At 45.1% G+C, this 14,172-nt stretch overlaps 1 protein-coding gene across 4 annotated transcripts in view; it reads right to left on the bottom strand.

The window, feature by feature from the left end:
* Positions 1-14,172, bottom strand: part of LOC125459972 (potassium/sodium hyperpolarization-activated cyclic nucleotide-gated channel 1-like) — a 295,720-nt gene that overhangs the window by 249,759 nt on the left and 31,789 nt on the right. For all 4 annotated transcript variants that reach the window (XR_009446163.1, XM_048546975.2, XM_059648597.1 and 1 more), the window contains exon 2: positions 4,556-4,979. Coding sequence is in view for 3 of the 4 variants with exons in the window: in XM_048546975.2 (XP_048402932.1) it covers positions 4,556-4,979 (424 nt within the window). In the remaining variant the exon portion in view is untranslated. The remainder of the gene's footprint in view (positions 1-4,555; positions 4,980-14,172) is intronic.

The following is a 14,172-nucleotide window of genomic DNA, read 5'->3' as shown; positions in this document are numbered from 1 at the left end:
AGGGGAGGTAGGGGCGGCTGTGGCTGACGAGGGAAGTTAAGGACTGTATAAAGATAAAAGAGAAGTATAACAGAGCAAAGATGAGCGGGAAGCTGGAGGACTGGGAAGCTTTTAAAGAGCAACAGAGGATAACTAAAAAGGCAATACACAGAGAAAAAATGAGCTATGAAGGAAAACTGGCCAAAAATTTAAAAGAGGATAGTAAAAGCTTTTTTAGGTATGTGAAAAGAAAAAAAATGGTTACAACTAAAATTGGGCCCTTGAAGTCAGAAACGGGTGAATTTATAATGGGGAACAAGGAAATGGCAGAAGAGTTGAATAGGTACTTTGGATCTGTCTTCACAAGGGAAGACAAAAGCTATCTCCCAGATGCAGAAGTGGCTGAAGGACCCAGGGTAATGGACGAACTGAAGGGCATTTATATTAGGCAGGAAATGGTGTTGGATAGACTGTTAGGTCTGAACGCTGATAAGTCCCCAGGACCTGATGGTCTGCAAAGCAGGGTACTTAAGGAGGTGGCTCTAGACATTGTGGACGCTTTGGCAATTATTTTCCAAGGTTCTATAGATTCAGGATCAGATCCTGCAGATTGGAGGGTGGCAAATGTTGTCCCCTTTTCAAGAAAGGAGGGAGAGAGAAAACAGGAAATTACAGACCGGTTAGCCTGATGTCAGTGGTGGGAAAGATGCTGGAGTCAATTATAAAAGATGAAATTACGAATCATTTGGATAGCAGTAACAGAATAGGTCAGAGTCAGCATGGATTTACGAAGGGGAAATTGTGCTTGACTAATCTTCTGGAATTTTTTGAGGATGTGCCTATGAAGATGGATAAGGGAGAGCCAGTGGATGTAGTGTACCTGGACTTTCAGAAAGCCTTTGATAAAGTCCCACATAGGAGATTGGTGAACAAAATTTAGGGCACATGGTATTGGGGGCAAAATACTGAGCTGGGTTGAAAATTGGCTGGCTGACAGGAAGCAAAGAGTAGTGATAAACGGGTCCCTTTCAAAATGGCAGGCAGTGACTAGTGGGGTACCACAAGGTTCGGTGCTGGGGCCGCAGCTGTTTACGATATATATTAATGATATAGACGAAGGCATTAGAAGTAATATTAGCAAATTTGCTGATGGCACAAAATTGGGTGGCAGTGTGAAATGTGAGGAGGATGTTATTAGAATACACGGTGACTACGACAGGATAGGTGAGTTGACGGATGCATGGTAGATGCAGTTTAATGAGGATAAATGTGTGGTTATACACTTTGGTGGCAAGACCAGGAAGGCAGATTACTATCTGAATGGAGTCAAGTGAGGTAAAGGGGAAGCACAACGAGATCTAGGTGTTCTTGTACATCAGTCAATGAAAGCAAGCATGCAGGTACAGCAGGTAGTGAAGAAAGCTAACAGCATGCTGGCCTTCATCACAAGAGGAATTGAGTATAGGAGCAAAGAGGTCCTTCTGTAGCTGTACAGGGCCCTGGTGAGACCGCACCTGGAGTATTGTATGAAGTTTTGGTCTCCCAATTTGAGGAAGGACATTCTTGCTATTGAGGGAGTGCAGCATAGGTTCACAAGGTCAATTACCAGAATGGCAGGACTATCATATGTTGAAATATTGGAGCGACTGGGCTTGTATACTCTTGAGTTTAGAAGGATGAGAGGGGATCTGATTGAGACCTATAAGATTATTAAGGGATTGGACACTGTGGAGGCAGGAAGCATGTTTCCGCTGATGGGTGAGTCCAGGACCAGAGGACACAGTTTAAAAATAAGGGGTAGGCCATTTAGAACAGAGTTGAGGAAAAACTTCTTCACCATGAGAGTGGTGGATGTATGGAATGCTCTGCCCCAGAAGGCAGTGGAGGCCAACTCTCTGGATGCTTTCAAGAAATAGATAGACAGAGCTCTTAAAGATAGTGGAATCAAGGGTTATGGGGATAAGGCAGGAACAGGATCCTGATTGTGGATGATCAGCCATGATCATAATGAATGGTGGTGCTGGCTTGAAGGGCCGAATGGCCTACTCCTGCACCTATTGTCTATTGTCTATTGTCTCAGCCACAGGGAGAACACAAATGATTATCACAATAACCTTCGTTATGTCCGACAGCAGGGAAATTTCTCTGCCATTACCATAGCCTGGCCTGTCAGATTTCTTGAAGATGAAGATGAGTACATCATTGCTGAGATCTCCTGGCATGCTTTTGGTCTTCTAAATACTGGAAATAAGGTCATGTAATCATACCAACTCAGCTTATAAATTCATAGATACTGAGAAAATAGATGTAGAAGTTGGTCATGTAGCCCTTCGAGCCTGCTCCACCATTCAATTTGATCATGGTTGATCATGCAATGTCAGTATATTTTCATGCTCGGGATTCCAGTCACACCTAACACTTTATTGATCTTCAGCATTTCCTCGCAGGTACATCTCATGGAGACCATGAGGGCAGACCAGGTGCTCTCAGCACTCAGCACCTCTGGGTCAGTGGCGGTCATCAGACTGGATGAAGAGAGCTCTCTAATCTGGCTGTTTGAGTGCCACAGCATTGATTTTCCTGCAGGGATATTTTTGTTTTCATCGCTGTTTTGGAGAACATTGATACTGACCTCAGAGCAAATTGGAGGTGATCCATTCAGCAGTCATTGATTCTTGTCAAGATGTAGGTGATGCACATATCTTTGCAGTCCCTTGTTCGGATGATGATGTAGTCCAGGAGGTGCGAGTCTTTTGGAGTGAGGTGGTGCCATGAGGCCTTGCACTCGCCCCTCCAGCGAACCAGGTGTCAGTTCTGATATCGGCTCTGTTCCAAGCATTTTGTCAAGACCAGGGTACTGTTACTGTTGGATCTCTCTGAGCCCTCTCTGCCTATTATATTTCCCCAGAGGTCCAACCTGGTGGTGAAGTTGCCAAGGAGGATTAGATTGTCAACACCTTGGAACTCAGTCTGTGGGTTGTCCAGGTTTAATGTAAAATTTTTCTCTCGAATCAACTGTAGTATCCAGTGTTGTGGTGTACGTGCTGAGGGTTTTAGTGCATAGCTGAACTGAAAGATCATGAAGCACTTATTAACTCCACAAGTGGAGTATCCAAGATGGCCAATTAGACCATTTTCAGTGGTAAAGCCGACCTGTTGGAGGTTGTGCTCCTCTTCCAGAAGAAGCTACAACCACAGTCTTGTTCCTTGAGCTGGTTTTGCCCTGCTTGCCAGTGGTATCAATGTTGAAAAAGCTGAACTCCCTGTAAATGATGGCTCAATGCCATTCCAGTCTGTCACTGTTGGAGTTCAGCATGAGTATCACAATATTTCAGATTTCAAACTTCAAGTTGACTGTGCATGAAGGTTTTTAACATTGGATAATCATTGCGCACTGGCTGTTTCAAATTGGTCCATGGATGTCCAAGAGGACTGCAGACCAAGCTCCACTTTGTTGACCTGGGTCATACAACAGACATACATCTACTGTTCTCACCGCTGCCCAAAAACCATTTCCTCAGGATTGTTAAACGGGGTCATATTTCAGGTTTTTTTAAGATTTTAACCTTCCCGACCTGCTCTGGTTCCGCTAATGGTGCAGAGTTAAGATTTTTTCAATTGGTTTGGGAAATCCTATAAACACTATCTGCCTGCAAGCACAGAGAGGTACAAACAAGTTATATAAGATGGGGGTGCCAAACGGATTTTGGCCCCGAGGCGGGGTGAAGTGATCATGGCTGCACACTCACTGCTCCGTGAGACCCATGGTCACTCTCCTCAGTCAGCCAGGCCTGAAGCCTGAACAATGTTAAAATTAAGTTGCCCTTTCAAAATAAGTTTTAAGCATTTTCAATTCCATCAGCTTCTGATGAACATTTAAAACTTTACTTTGGTCCAGTTGCAATTAACGGAAATCTAAGTTACATGTGACTATTTTCACCAGGTGATTGAACAATGCTTATTTGAAATAAAAACAGAAAGAAATGTGGACACTGTAAATCCAGGAACAAAACAGAAGTTGCTGGAACAGCTCATCATGTCTGGCAGCAGAGAAATCAAAGTTAACGCTTCGGACCTGGTGGCCCTTCTTCAGGACTGATAGTAGCTTGGAAAGTCCGAGATAACAAGGCGTGATGCTGTTTGAACACAGCAGGCCAAGCAGCATCATAGGACCAGGAAGGTTGACGTTTCAGGCCTAGACCCTTCGTCAGAAATGGGGGAGGGGAAGGCGGTTCTGAAATAAGTAGGGAGAGAAGGGGAGCAGACATTTTCCTAGCTACCATCAGTTCTGAGGAAGAGTCACCGGACATGAAGCATTATCACTGATTTTTCTTCACAGATGCTGCCAAGTCTGCTGAGCTTTTCCAGCAGCTTCTGTTTTTATTGCTTACGTGAGGACAGTCAGGACAAATTCACCTCCAACCTTTATAGAATAGTTTACATTGCTGCCAAACCAAAATGCTTTGTAACAAGACAATCTACAATCCATATGGTTGAAAAAAAAATTCTAAAAAGTTTCTGAGAGGACTGCAGATTGTAATCTGACCTACAATTTAAATGAATAAAAGCATCTTACCTCCTCCCACTGGTGTATATATCGTATAAGTCTTGAAAGTCTTAATAATCGTAAGAGACTAAGAATTTTTGTAAACCTCACAATTCTCAGTGCTCTGGCAGTCTTGTAAACATCAGAATCAAATCCCTTTTCTATAATCAGGAAGATATAATCCACTGGTATAGAAGAGACAAAATCAATGATAAACCAGCTCTTTAAGTATTTCCACTTGATTACATTTGGGTCCAGTATGATTTCGGCATTATCTTCCACAACAATTCCCGTTCTAAAATTGACAATCAAGTCCAAAAGGAAGAAAGTGTCAGATGCCACATTAAAAACAATCCAAATGGTTGATGTTGACTCAGTGAAGAAGGTGATTCCCACAGGAATAATTATCAGATTTCCAACCATTAGCATCAGCATTATCAAGTCCCAATAAAACCTAAAAAAAAGGAGAAAAAGTAGAAGACAGTAAGTGGAAGAAACTGTAGTTTTTTGTTATTTAATTCTAATATGGTCAGATTTGACAGTAATTGCTAATCCAATGTACACAACACAACAGATTTAAGGTACCCGAATCGCCTCTGAAAGGTGCCTGCGCAGTTCATTCAAAATTTCCCATACAATCCGCACTGATGTGCCACTAAGACAGTGACAACAATATGACCATCCATTCTAAACTGCACCACACACCATCTATCCAACATAGAAATCCATCAGAAATTCGAATATAATATTTTCCTGTAAAAGCTTCTTTTTAAATGTTTAAAATGCCTATTTTTATGAAACTTTTTTTTCAAAAAAAAGATCTCAGTTCAGTATCAGTATCCAGTACAAGTAAACCAGGGCAGGACTTACAGAGTTAATGGTCTGTCCCTGGGGAGTAGTGCCAAACAAAGAGACCTTGGGTGTCAGTGCACAGTTCCTTGAAAGTGGAATCACAGGTAGACAGGTTAGCAAAGAAGGCATTTGGAGCACTTGCCTTTATTGGCTAGTTCATTGAGTTTAGGAGTTGAGATATCATTGTTGGGGCTGTACAAGACATTGGTGAGGCCACTTTTGGCATACTGCATTCATTCTGGCCTCCCTGCTACAGGAAAAATGTTGTTAAATTTGAAAGGTTTCAGAAAAGATTTACAAGGATGTTGCAGGGATTGGAGGGTTTGAGCTTTCGGGAGAGGTTGAATAGCCTGGGGTTTCTTTCCCTGGAGCATCAGAGGATGACCTTGTTGAGGTCTATAAAATCATTTAGGGTATAGACAGGGTGAATAGACGAGGTCTTCTTCCTAGGGTGGGGCATCCAAAACTAGAGGGCATAGATTTAAGGTGAGAGGGGAAAGATTTAAAAGAGACCTAAGGGACAACATTTTCATACACAGGGTGGTGCACATGTGTAACAAGGTGCAAGAGGAGGTGGCGAAGATGGGATAATGACATTTAAAAGGCATCTGGATGGGTATATGAGGAATATGGGCCAAATGCTGGCAAATGGGATTAGATCAGTTAAGATATCTGGCCAGAGTGGATGAGTTGGATCAAAGGGTCTGTTTCTGTGCTGTACAACTCTATATGAGGAATGTCAGTTTGTATCAGTAATTTCAAAAAAGGGCATTTCTTAACTTGGTTAGATAACAAAACAGTTTCATAGAACAGAATGCCTACAGCATGGAAGCAGGCCATTTAGCCCATCAAGTCCACATTGACCCTCCAAAGAGCATCCCAACCAAGCCCACTTCCTATCCTATCACTACATTTCCCACCCTAGACACTATGGGCAAATTAGCACGGCCAATCCACCTAATCTGCACATCTTTGGGCCGTGGGAGGAAACCAGAGCAAGCCCACGCAGACTTGGGCAGAACTTACAAACTCCAAACAGACAGGAGCCTGAGGCTGGAATCAAACCCAGGTCTTTGCCAACGGGTGGCAGCAGTATCAACCACTGAGCCACATTGTTTTCTAGCTTCATGTAGCTATTGAGACGTTATGGCATATGCATTATAAAATTAGAAATAGCTGGAGAATCTTAGCTGCTCTGGCAGCAACTGTGGGAAGAAAGCAGAGTTAATGTTTCGGGTCCAGTGGCTCAAAATGTTATTCTGCTCTCATCACACTGATGCTGAAGGACCTGCTGAGTTTCTCCAGCTACTTCTGTTTTTGTCTCAGATCTCCAGCAATCACAGTTCTTTTTTTCTATTTTGGCATATGTACTACCTCTTTTAAATTCTACACAATCATGTCCCTCCCCTAAATCCTTTACCAAGGTACCCACCCACTACTCTCCTACAAATAGTAGCTACAGGTGGGTTTTCAGACAAAGTAGCTCTTCGGTTTTGTAGTTGACACAATGGGCACCTACTCTGATGTGAGCCTACATTAGATCATGTGCTTTTGTAAATTGTGCTGTCTCCTCCTGTTAGGAACCACTATGAAAAGTCAAGAGAAAGAAGCCAGTTCACTGGTTCTCGCTTGCTTAACCTAGATAACTGACCAGCAACAGGAAATGCCAAACCTTCACTTTACATTACACATACAGTTAGAGAATTTGAAGTTACAATTATGTTGGTTAGTATGGTTCTGTTCCATGAAGGGCAGCACATTTTAACACCTTGGACTGAATTTTCCCATTTTTGTTTTTGGAAAAGTGCTTTCTCAAATGGAATTCATGGCACCTAGTCCACCATAGCCCATAGTCCCTTTTCCCAAGCAATCTTCTGCTCTTCACCTCATTACTACTACAGCCAGTGTATCTGGGGTGCCCATCACATGGAATTATCTGGCAGGAGGGGTGGAATTACTCACCACGACTAGGACTTTGTAACATTCATGCTGCTGATACCATATTTAAACCCCGAGACACACACCGCTCCAGATGCTGCAAGGTAGGGACTGGCCCTCACAACACTACCTCAAAGGAAAGCCCCCAGAAGGTAAAGTAGCTCCATGACTCACTGACAGAGACCCACAGCTACTGCTGAATGAAGTGATGGAAAGGAAGATGGTCTTTTTTCCTGTTTGCTGGCAAAGGAGGCGTCAACACCAGACCGTGCTAGCCTCAACTGAGATAGCAGCCTGGGTGAGTGCAATGCCATGGGTGAAATGCAACACATAGCTACGTAGAAAGATTATTAATGATCTTGTGCGCTCCATAAGGTTAAGTGCCACCAATCGCCTTTCTGCTACCTCACTTCACAGTGTGATCACTCACCTCAATCCTGCCACTGCATACACCTCTCACCGAGGCTCATAGACTAAAACGGTCAGTACTGCATGCATCATGTCCACTGAATATCTCTCATCCACTCCATCCTCCCAAACTACGAACCCTTCTTGTTCTTTGTGCTTCCTCTTTAAAGATACCTCACCTCATTCCTCATTCTGCAGCACCACTTACACCTATGCCATTCAGTCATCATGCAGTCTCAATGCAGAAAAACTGGTCCACCCTCCAGAAGGATTTCTCCACTGAAATCTCAGGACATCTTTCATTTGACCTGTAGAACTGTCTGTGTTCCCAAATCACGGAAAGTAGGGTCTGTCTCACAATGACCAAGCCCCAGGATATAATCAGATAAGCCCTTTGACTGATTGTAGCAGTATTCCTGAGCACTATGGTTTCCCCTCGTTCCACTAAAACTGATCCCCTATGGCCATTTGCTTGAAGCACATGCAGTGTGTTTGCCACATAAGTTGCTGCCAGGTGTGACATTGCTGCTATTGGTATGGCATGTCCACTCCCTTGGCAGATCAGTGCTCTGGCCAGAGATAAGTTGTCTGCCACTTCTGTGTTAAATATCAATCCACACCATTAGGACTGCCAAGCTCCAAATAAGCACAAAGTGTGTGAGCATGAACAAATAAGTCTAAGAACATAAGATACATTGCGCGATGATGCATGGCTTGCATTTGTGACCTGCATACAAACTGACCTGACGGAAATGTGCAAGTCATGAGTATCCCCAGGATCAAAAGTGAATCATGAAGGGCTGAAGTGGTGTGCAAGATGACAGGAAAGCAGGTATATAATGTGATGAGGTGGTTGTTTCGCCTTTTGAACCTTATGGGAAATTAGCAAATATTTCTCTTAACATTGGAGATTCTGAACATTTTTTTATTTTTTTCTGTATTGTTCCAACTATCATGCCACTGTCCATGTAATTCATGGGAGCAGAAATTTCCAAGGCTTCATTGAGATAAATTCTACTTCATTATAAAAAATACTGTAGCCTTGTGTTTTCTGATGTTATCTGACCAATTCAGATTAAGTTGCAGCAATTTTCCCTGAAACCACCTCACTAAACATTACACATTTTGTTACATTTATGTATCTTACAATTATTGGGAATTATGGTTAGATGAAATGGAACTAGATTAATTTAGCACATCTGGTTAACATGGACAAGTTGGACTGAAGGTGTAGTTTCCGTTCCATGAATCCCTATGACTCTATGACTCTAAGTGGATGTTCTAAAGTACATTGATAATAAAATGTGAGGCTGGATGAACACAGCAGGCCAAGCAGCATCTCAGGAGCACAAAAGCTGACGTTTCGGGCCTAGACCCTTCATCAGAGAGGGGGATGGGGGGAGGGAGCTGGAATAACTAGGGAGAGAGGGGGAGGCGGACCGAAGATGGAGAGTAAAGAAGATAGGTGGAGCGAGTGTAGGTGGGGAGGTAGGGAGGGGATAGGTCAGTCCAGGGAAGACGGACAGGTCAAGGAGGTGGGATGAGGTTAGTAGGTAGCGGGGGGTGCGGCTTGGGGTGGGAGGAAGGGATGGGTGAGAGGAAGAACCGGTTAGGGAGGCAGAGACAGGTTGGACTGGTTTTGGGATGCAGTGGGTGGGGGGGAAGAGCTGGGCTGGTTGTGTGGTGCAGTGGGGGGAGGGGACGAACTGGGCTGGTTGAGGGATGCAGTAGGGGAAGGGGAGATTTTGAAACTGGTGAAGTCCACATTGATACCATATGGCTGCAGGGTTCCCAGGCGGAATATGAGTTGCTGTTCCTGCAACCTTCGGGTGGCATCATTGTGGCAGTGCAGGAGGCCCATGATGGACATGTCATCAAGAGAATGGGAGGGGGAGTGGAAATGGTTTGCGACTGGGAGGTGCAGTTGTTTTTTGCGAACTGAGCGGAGGTGTTCTGCAAAGCGGTCCCCAAGCCTCCGCTTGGTTTCCCCAATGTAGAGGAAGCCGCACCGGGTACAGTGGATGCAGTATACCACATTGGCAGATGTGCAGGTGAACCTCTGCTTGATGTGGAATGTCATCTTGGGGCCTGGGATGGGGGTGAGGGAGGAGGTGTGGGGACAAGTGTAGCATTTCCTGCGGTTGCAGGGGAAGGTGCCGGGTGTGGTGGGGTTGGAGGGCAGTGTGGAGCGAACAAGGGAGTCACGGAGAGAGTGGTCTCTCCGGAAAGCAGACAGGGGAGGGGATGGAAAAATGTCTTGGGTGGTGGGGTCGGATTGTAAATGGCGGAAGTGTCGGAGGATAATGCGTTGTATCCGGAGGTTGGTAGGGTGGTGTGTGAGAACGAGGGGGATCCTCTTGGGGTGGTTGTGGCGGGGGCGGGGTGTGAGGGATGTGTCGCGGGAAATGCGGGAGACGCGGTCAAGGGCGTTCTCGATCACCGTGGGGGGAAAGTTGCGGTCCTTAAAGAACTTGGACATCTGGGATGTGCGGGAGTGGAATGTCTTGTCGTGGGAGCAGATGCGGCGGAGGCGGAGGAATTGGGAATAGGGGATGGAATTTTTGCAGGAGAGTGGGTGGGAGGAGGTGTATTCTAGGTAGCTGTGGGAGTCGGTGGGCTTGAAATGGACATCAGTTACAAGCTGGTTGCCTGAGATGGAGACTGAGAGGTCCAGGAAGGTGAGGGATGTGCTCTCACAGTCTCCATCTCAGGCAACCAGCTTGTAACTGATGTCCATTTCAAGCCCACCGACTCCCACAGCTACCTAGAATACACCTCCTCCCACCCACCCTCCTGCAAAAATTCCATCCCCTATTCCCAATTCCTCCGCCTCCGCCGCATCTGCTCCCACGACAAGACATTCCACTCCCGCACATCCCAGATGTCCAAGTTCTTTAAGGACCGCAACTTTCCCCCCACGGTGATCGAGAACGCCCTTGACCGCGTCTCCCGCATTTCCCGCGACACATCCCTCACACCCCGCCCCCGCCACAACCACCCCAAGAGGATCCCCCTCGTTCTCACACACCACCCTACCAACCTCCGGATACAACGCATTATCCTCCGACACTTCCGCCATTTACAATCCGACCCCACCACCCAAGACATTTTTCCATCCCCTCCCCTGTCTGCTTTCCGGAGAGACCACTCTCTCCGTGACTCCCTTGTTCGCTCCACACTGCCCTCCAACCCCACCACACCCGGCACCTTCCCCTGCAACCGCAGGAAATGCTACACTTGTCCCCACACCTCCTCCCTCACCCCCATCCCAGGCCCCAAGATGACATTCCACATCAAGCTTAGGTTCACCTGCACATCTGCCAATGTGGTATACTGCATCCACTGTACCCGGTGCGGCTTCCTCTACATTGGGGAAACCAAGCGGAGGCTTGGGGACCGCTTTGCAGAACACCTCCGCTCAGTTCGCAAAAAACAACTGCACCTCCCAGTCGCAAACCATTTCCACTCCCCCTCCCATTCTCTTGATGACATGTCCATCATGGGCCTCCTGCACTGCCACAATGATGCCACCCGAAGGTTGCAGGAACAGCAACTCATATTCCGCCTGGGAACCCTGCAGCCATATGGTATCAATGTGGACTTCACCAGTTTCAAAATCTCCCCTTCCCCTACTGCATCCCTCAACCAGCCCAGTTCGTCCCCTCCCCCCACTGCACCACACAACCAGCCCAGCTCTTCCCCCCCACCCACTGCATCCCAAAACCAGTCCAACCTGTCTCTGCCTCCCTAACCGGTTCTTCCTCTCACCCATCCCTTCCTCCCACCCCAAGCCGCACCCCCCGCTACCTACTAACCTCATCCCACCTCCTTGACCTGTCCGTCTTCCCTGGACTGACCTATCCCCTCCCTACCTCCCCACCTACACTCGCTCCACCTATCTTCTTTACTCTCCATCTTCGGTCCGCCTCCCCCTCTCTCCCTATTTATTCCAGCTCCCTCCCCCCATCCCCCTCTCTGATGAAGGGTCTAGGCCCGAAACGTCAGCTTTTGTGCTCCTGAGATGCTGCTTGGCCTGCTGTGTTCATCCAGCCTCACATTTTATTACCTTGGAATTCTCCAGCATCTGCAGTTCCCATTATCTCTGGTTCTAAAGTACATTGTTTGTTTAATAATAGCTTTTCCTTTGAAGTAACAAATTGGATCATGCACAAATATTCAGGAATATTCCAATTCAAATGGAAACTCTTACAAGAAATATTTCAGTCCAAGTGTATCACATCAAAATCACTAACATTTTTTCTTGAAGATGAAAGGATTCCTTTATTAATTTGCTTCTCTATTTCATTCTTTGGCATGAAGATAGAACAAATGGTTGATAATAGGAAATTACTTCAGTTAAATTGAACAGGCGTTGTATAAAGCCACTATGTTTCCAATATATATGTAAATTTGATTCTTGTAGAACTACAGCAAACAAGAAATTACACTTTTGTCACGTCAACGGGTGGTATTTTAGGTTAATGATTGACTAATCCAAATAGCAGTCATGAACCAGTCAGGTGTCTGGGAGCGACGGCAGATTGGCTCCAATGCACAAATTGTTGTGTCAAATAAATCACTTACCTTGCCTTATTGCAAAAACAAAGCACTGCAGATACTGGAAATCTCTTGTTCTGTTGCTCTGGCAACCACTGAAGCTGCCACATACACTTATGAAATGTTGTTTCTAAGGCTATTGGCTAGATTTTCCAAATATGAGGCTAAATGTTATTTTCAGGGAATATTACAGTGGGTGTCCTGTCATGGCTCACAGCGACTTTTCTCATGCTATTTTCTGCTGTTCACTTCACAGATTATGAAACTGGACTTAATAGATAAACTTTCCATGCAATTGTGCAGCAAGTGAGGCAACATTCCCACTGCTGGCAGAACCGTGCAGCGTACAAGTTGCTGCCACTGTACTTAATGGGAAGCTGTACACCATTTCTGATGCAGCAAGTCAAGGACTACCTCATATACAGCCCTCTTAAAAAAACTGAAATTTCTCAGAAGGGAACTTGATGCACTGCTTTCCTTTATGGACCTTGACACTCTTGTGATGGAGTGGTCAGGAGGAATGCTTTCTTCTACTTGGCAGATCATCAAAGGAGACCAAGGAACTGAAGATGTCTCTGTGGTCAGATAGAATGCTAAAGAAAGGTCAATAGTCTTCTGCATTCTGCAGAGGTAGGTTGCTACTACCCTCTCTCTGCCAATTCACACTCACCCTAGCGCAGCACTACTTATGGACTACCATCTGCAATGGTAGTCTATAAATAGTGCTGCGTTAGGGCGAGTGTGAACTAGCAGAGACAGGATACTAGCATTTACCTCTGCAGAATGCAGAAGACCATTGACCGTTCTTTAGCATTCTATGCAGTGCAACCTCTCAACAACTCTCACCTCCCATGTCCTCCACAACTACTAACCCTTCCTGTCAATCTACAGAGGCTGGCAGGTTCCAATGAAACACAGAGTGATTTGCACAATAAGAAATGAAGTTATAAGTCACAAGGTATATCCAGTTGGCAATCTGTCCCTGTGTGCAAAGTGCCCTGGCAGGCCCATGCAAATGAAAGGGGTTTTGGAGCTTCAAAGTGAAGTCCTGAAGTGCTGAACTGGATTCTGAGTTGGTCTAAAGTCTAGTCATGATAATGTAGTGACGCTGGTGGTTGACTGATACAATCTCAGGAGACATAGAGTGGATGAGGATGCTGTGCATGGGCCATTCAAGAATATTCTGGTGAAGGCACACAGGGGCCTGGAGGAGCAAGCTGTGAGCTGCCAGATCACCATGGTGCCTTTCAAGAAAGGAATTGCTATCAAGATTCTCAGGAGAGGAAGGGAGAATTGCAAATTGCATAGAAATGAGGTCAGATTCACTGATAACAAGATGCAAATGTATGGAAATAAGGCATGCTGATAATTAGCAACCTTCAGAATTCGTTATTGAAATCATAAGAGAAAAATCAGAGCCTTTTCTCTCAACACTGAGATCATGATTTGTTTTCATTAGCACAGTTTCGCCATATTTGCTGTATTGTCCATAATGCACCAAGACTGGGAAAAGTCCACTCTAACTTTTCAGTCAAAAAGTTAGGGGTAGATTTTTCACAAACAATACTTTGAAGAGGCTGAAATCCATCCTCTCCCATTGCCCGGCCAACCACAGGTGCCATGTCAAAGACGGTTCCTGCCAACTCCGTCTACAATATTAGCATAAACAGCACTGGAAATAATTTTATTACGAAACTTTCATCTATAATTAAACAATATCTATTAATTTCTATACACCAAACCCATTAAATTAATCAAGTTCATCAAAAACAAAAGCTTGCTTATAAAATTTCTTCCGCTATTTTTTCACCCTGTGGAATATCACTTTGCATCACAGCTTGAAATGAATGTGTATTAAAATCCATCAAAATTACCCTCTACCTCCTTGCCAG

This window comes from Stegostoma tigrinum, chromosome 1 (assembly GCF_030684315.1).
Source record: "Stegostoma tigrinum isolate sSteTig4 chromosome 1, sSteTig4.hap1, whole genome shotgun sequence".
NCBI classification, from domain to species: Eukaryota; Metazoa; Chordata; class Chondrichthyes; order Orectolobiformes; family Stegostomatidae; genus Stegostoma; species Stegostoma tigrinum.
This window is presented reverse-complemented; position numbering and strand designations above follow the sequence as displayed.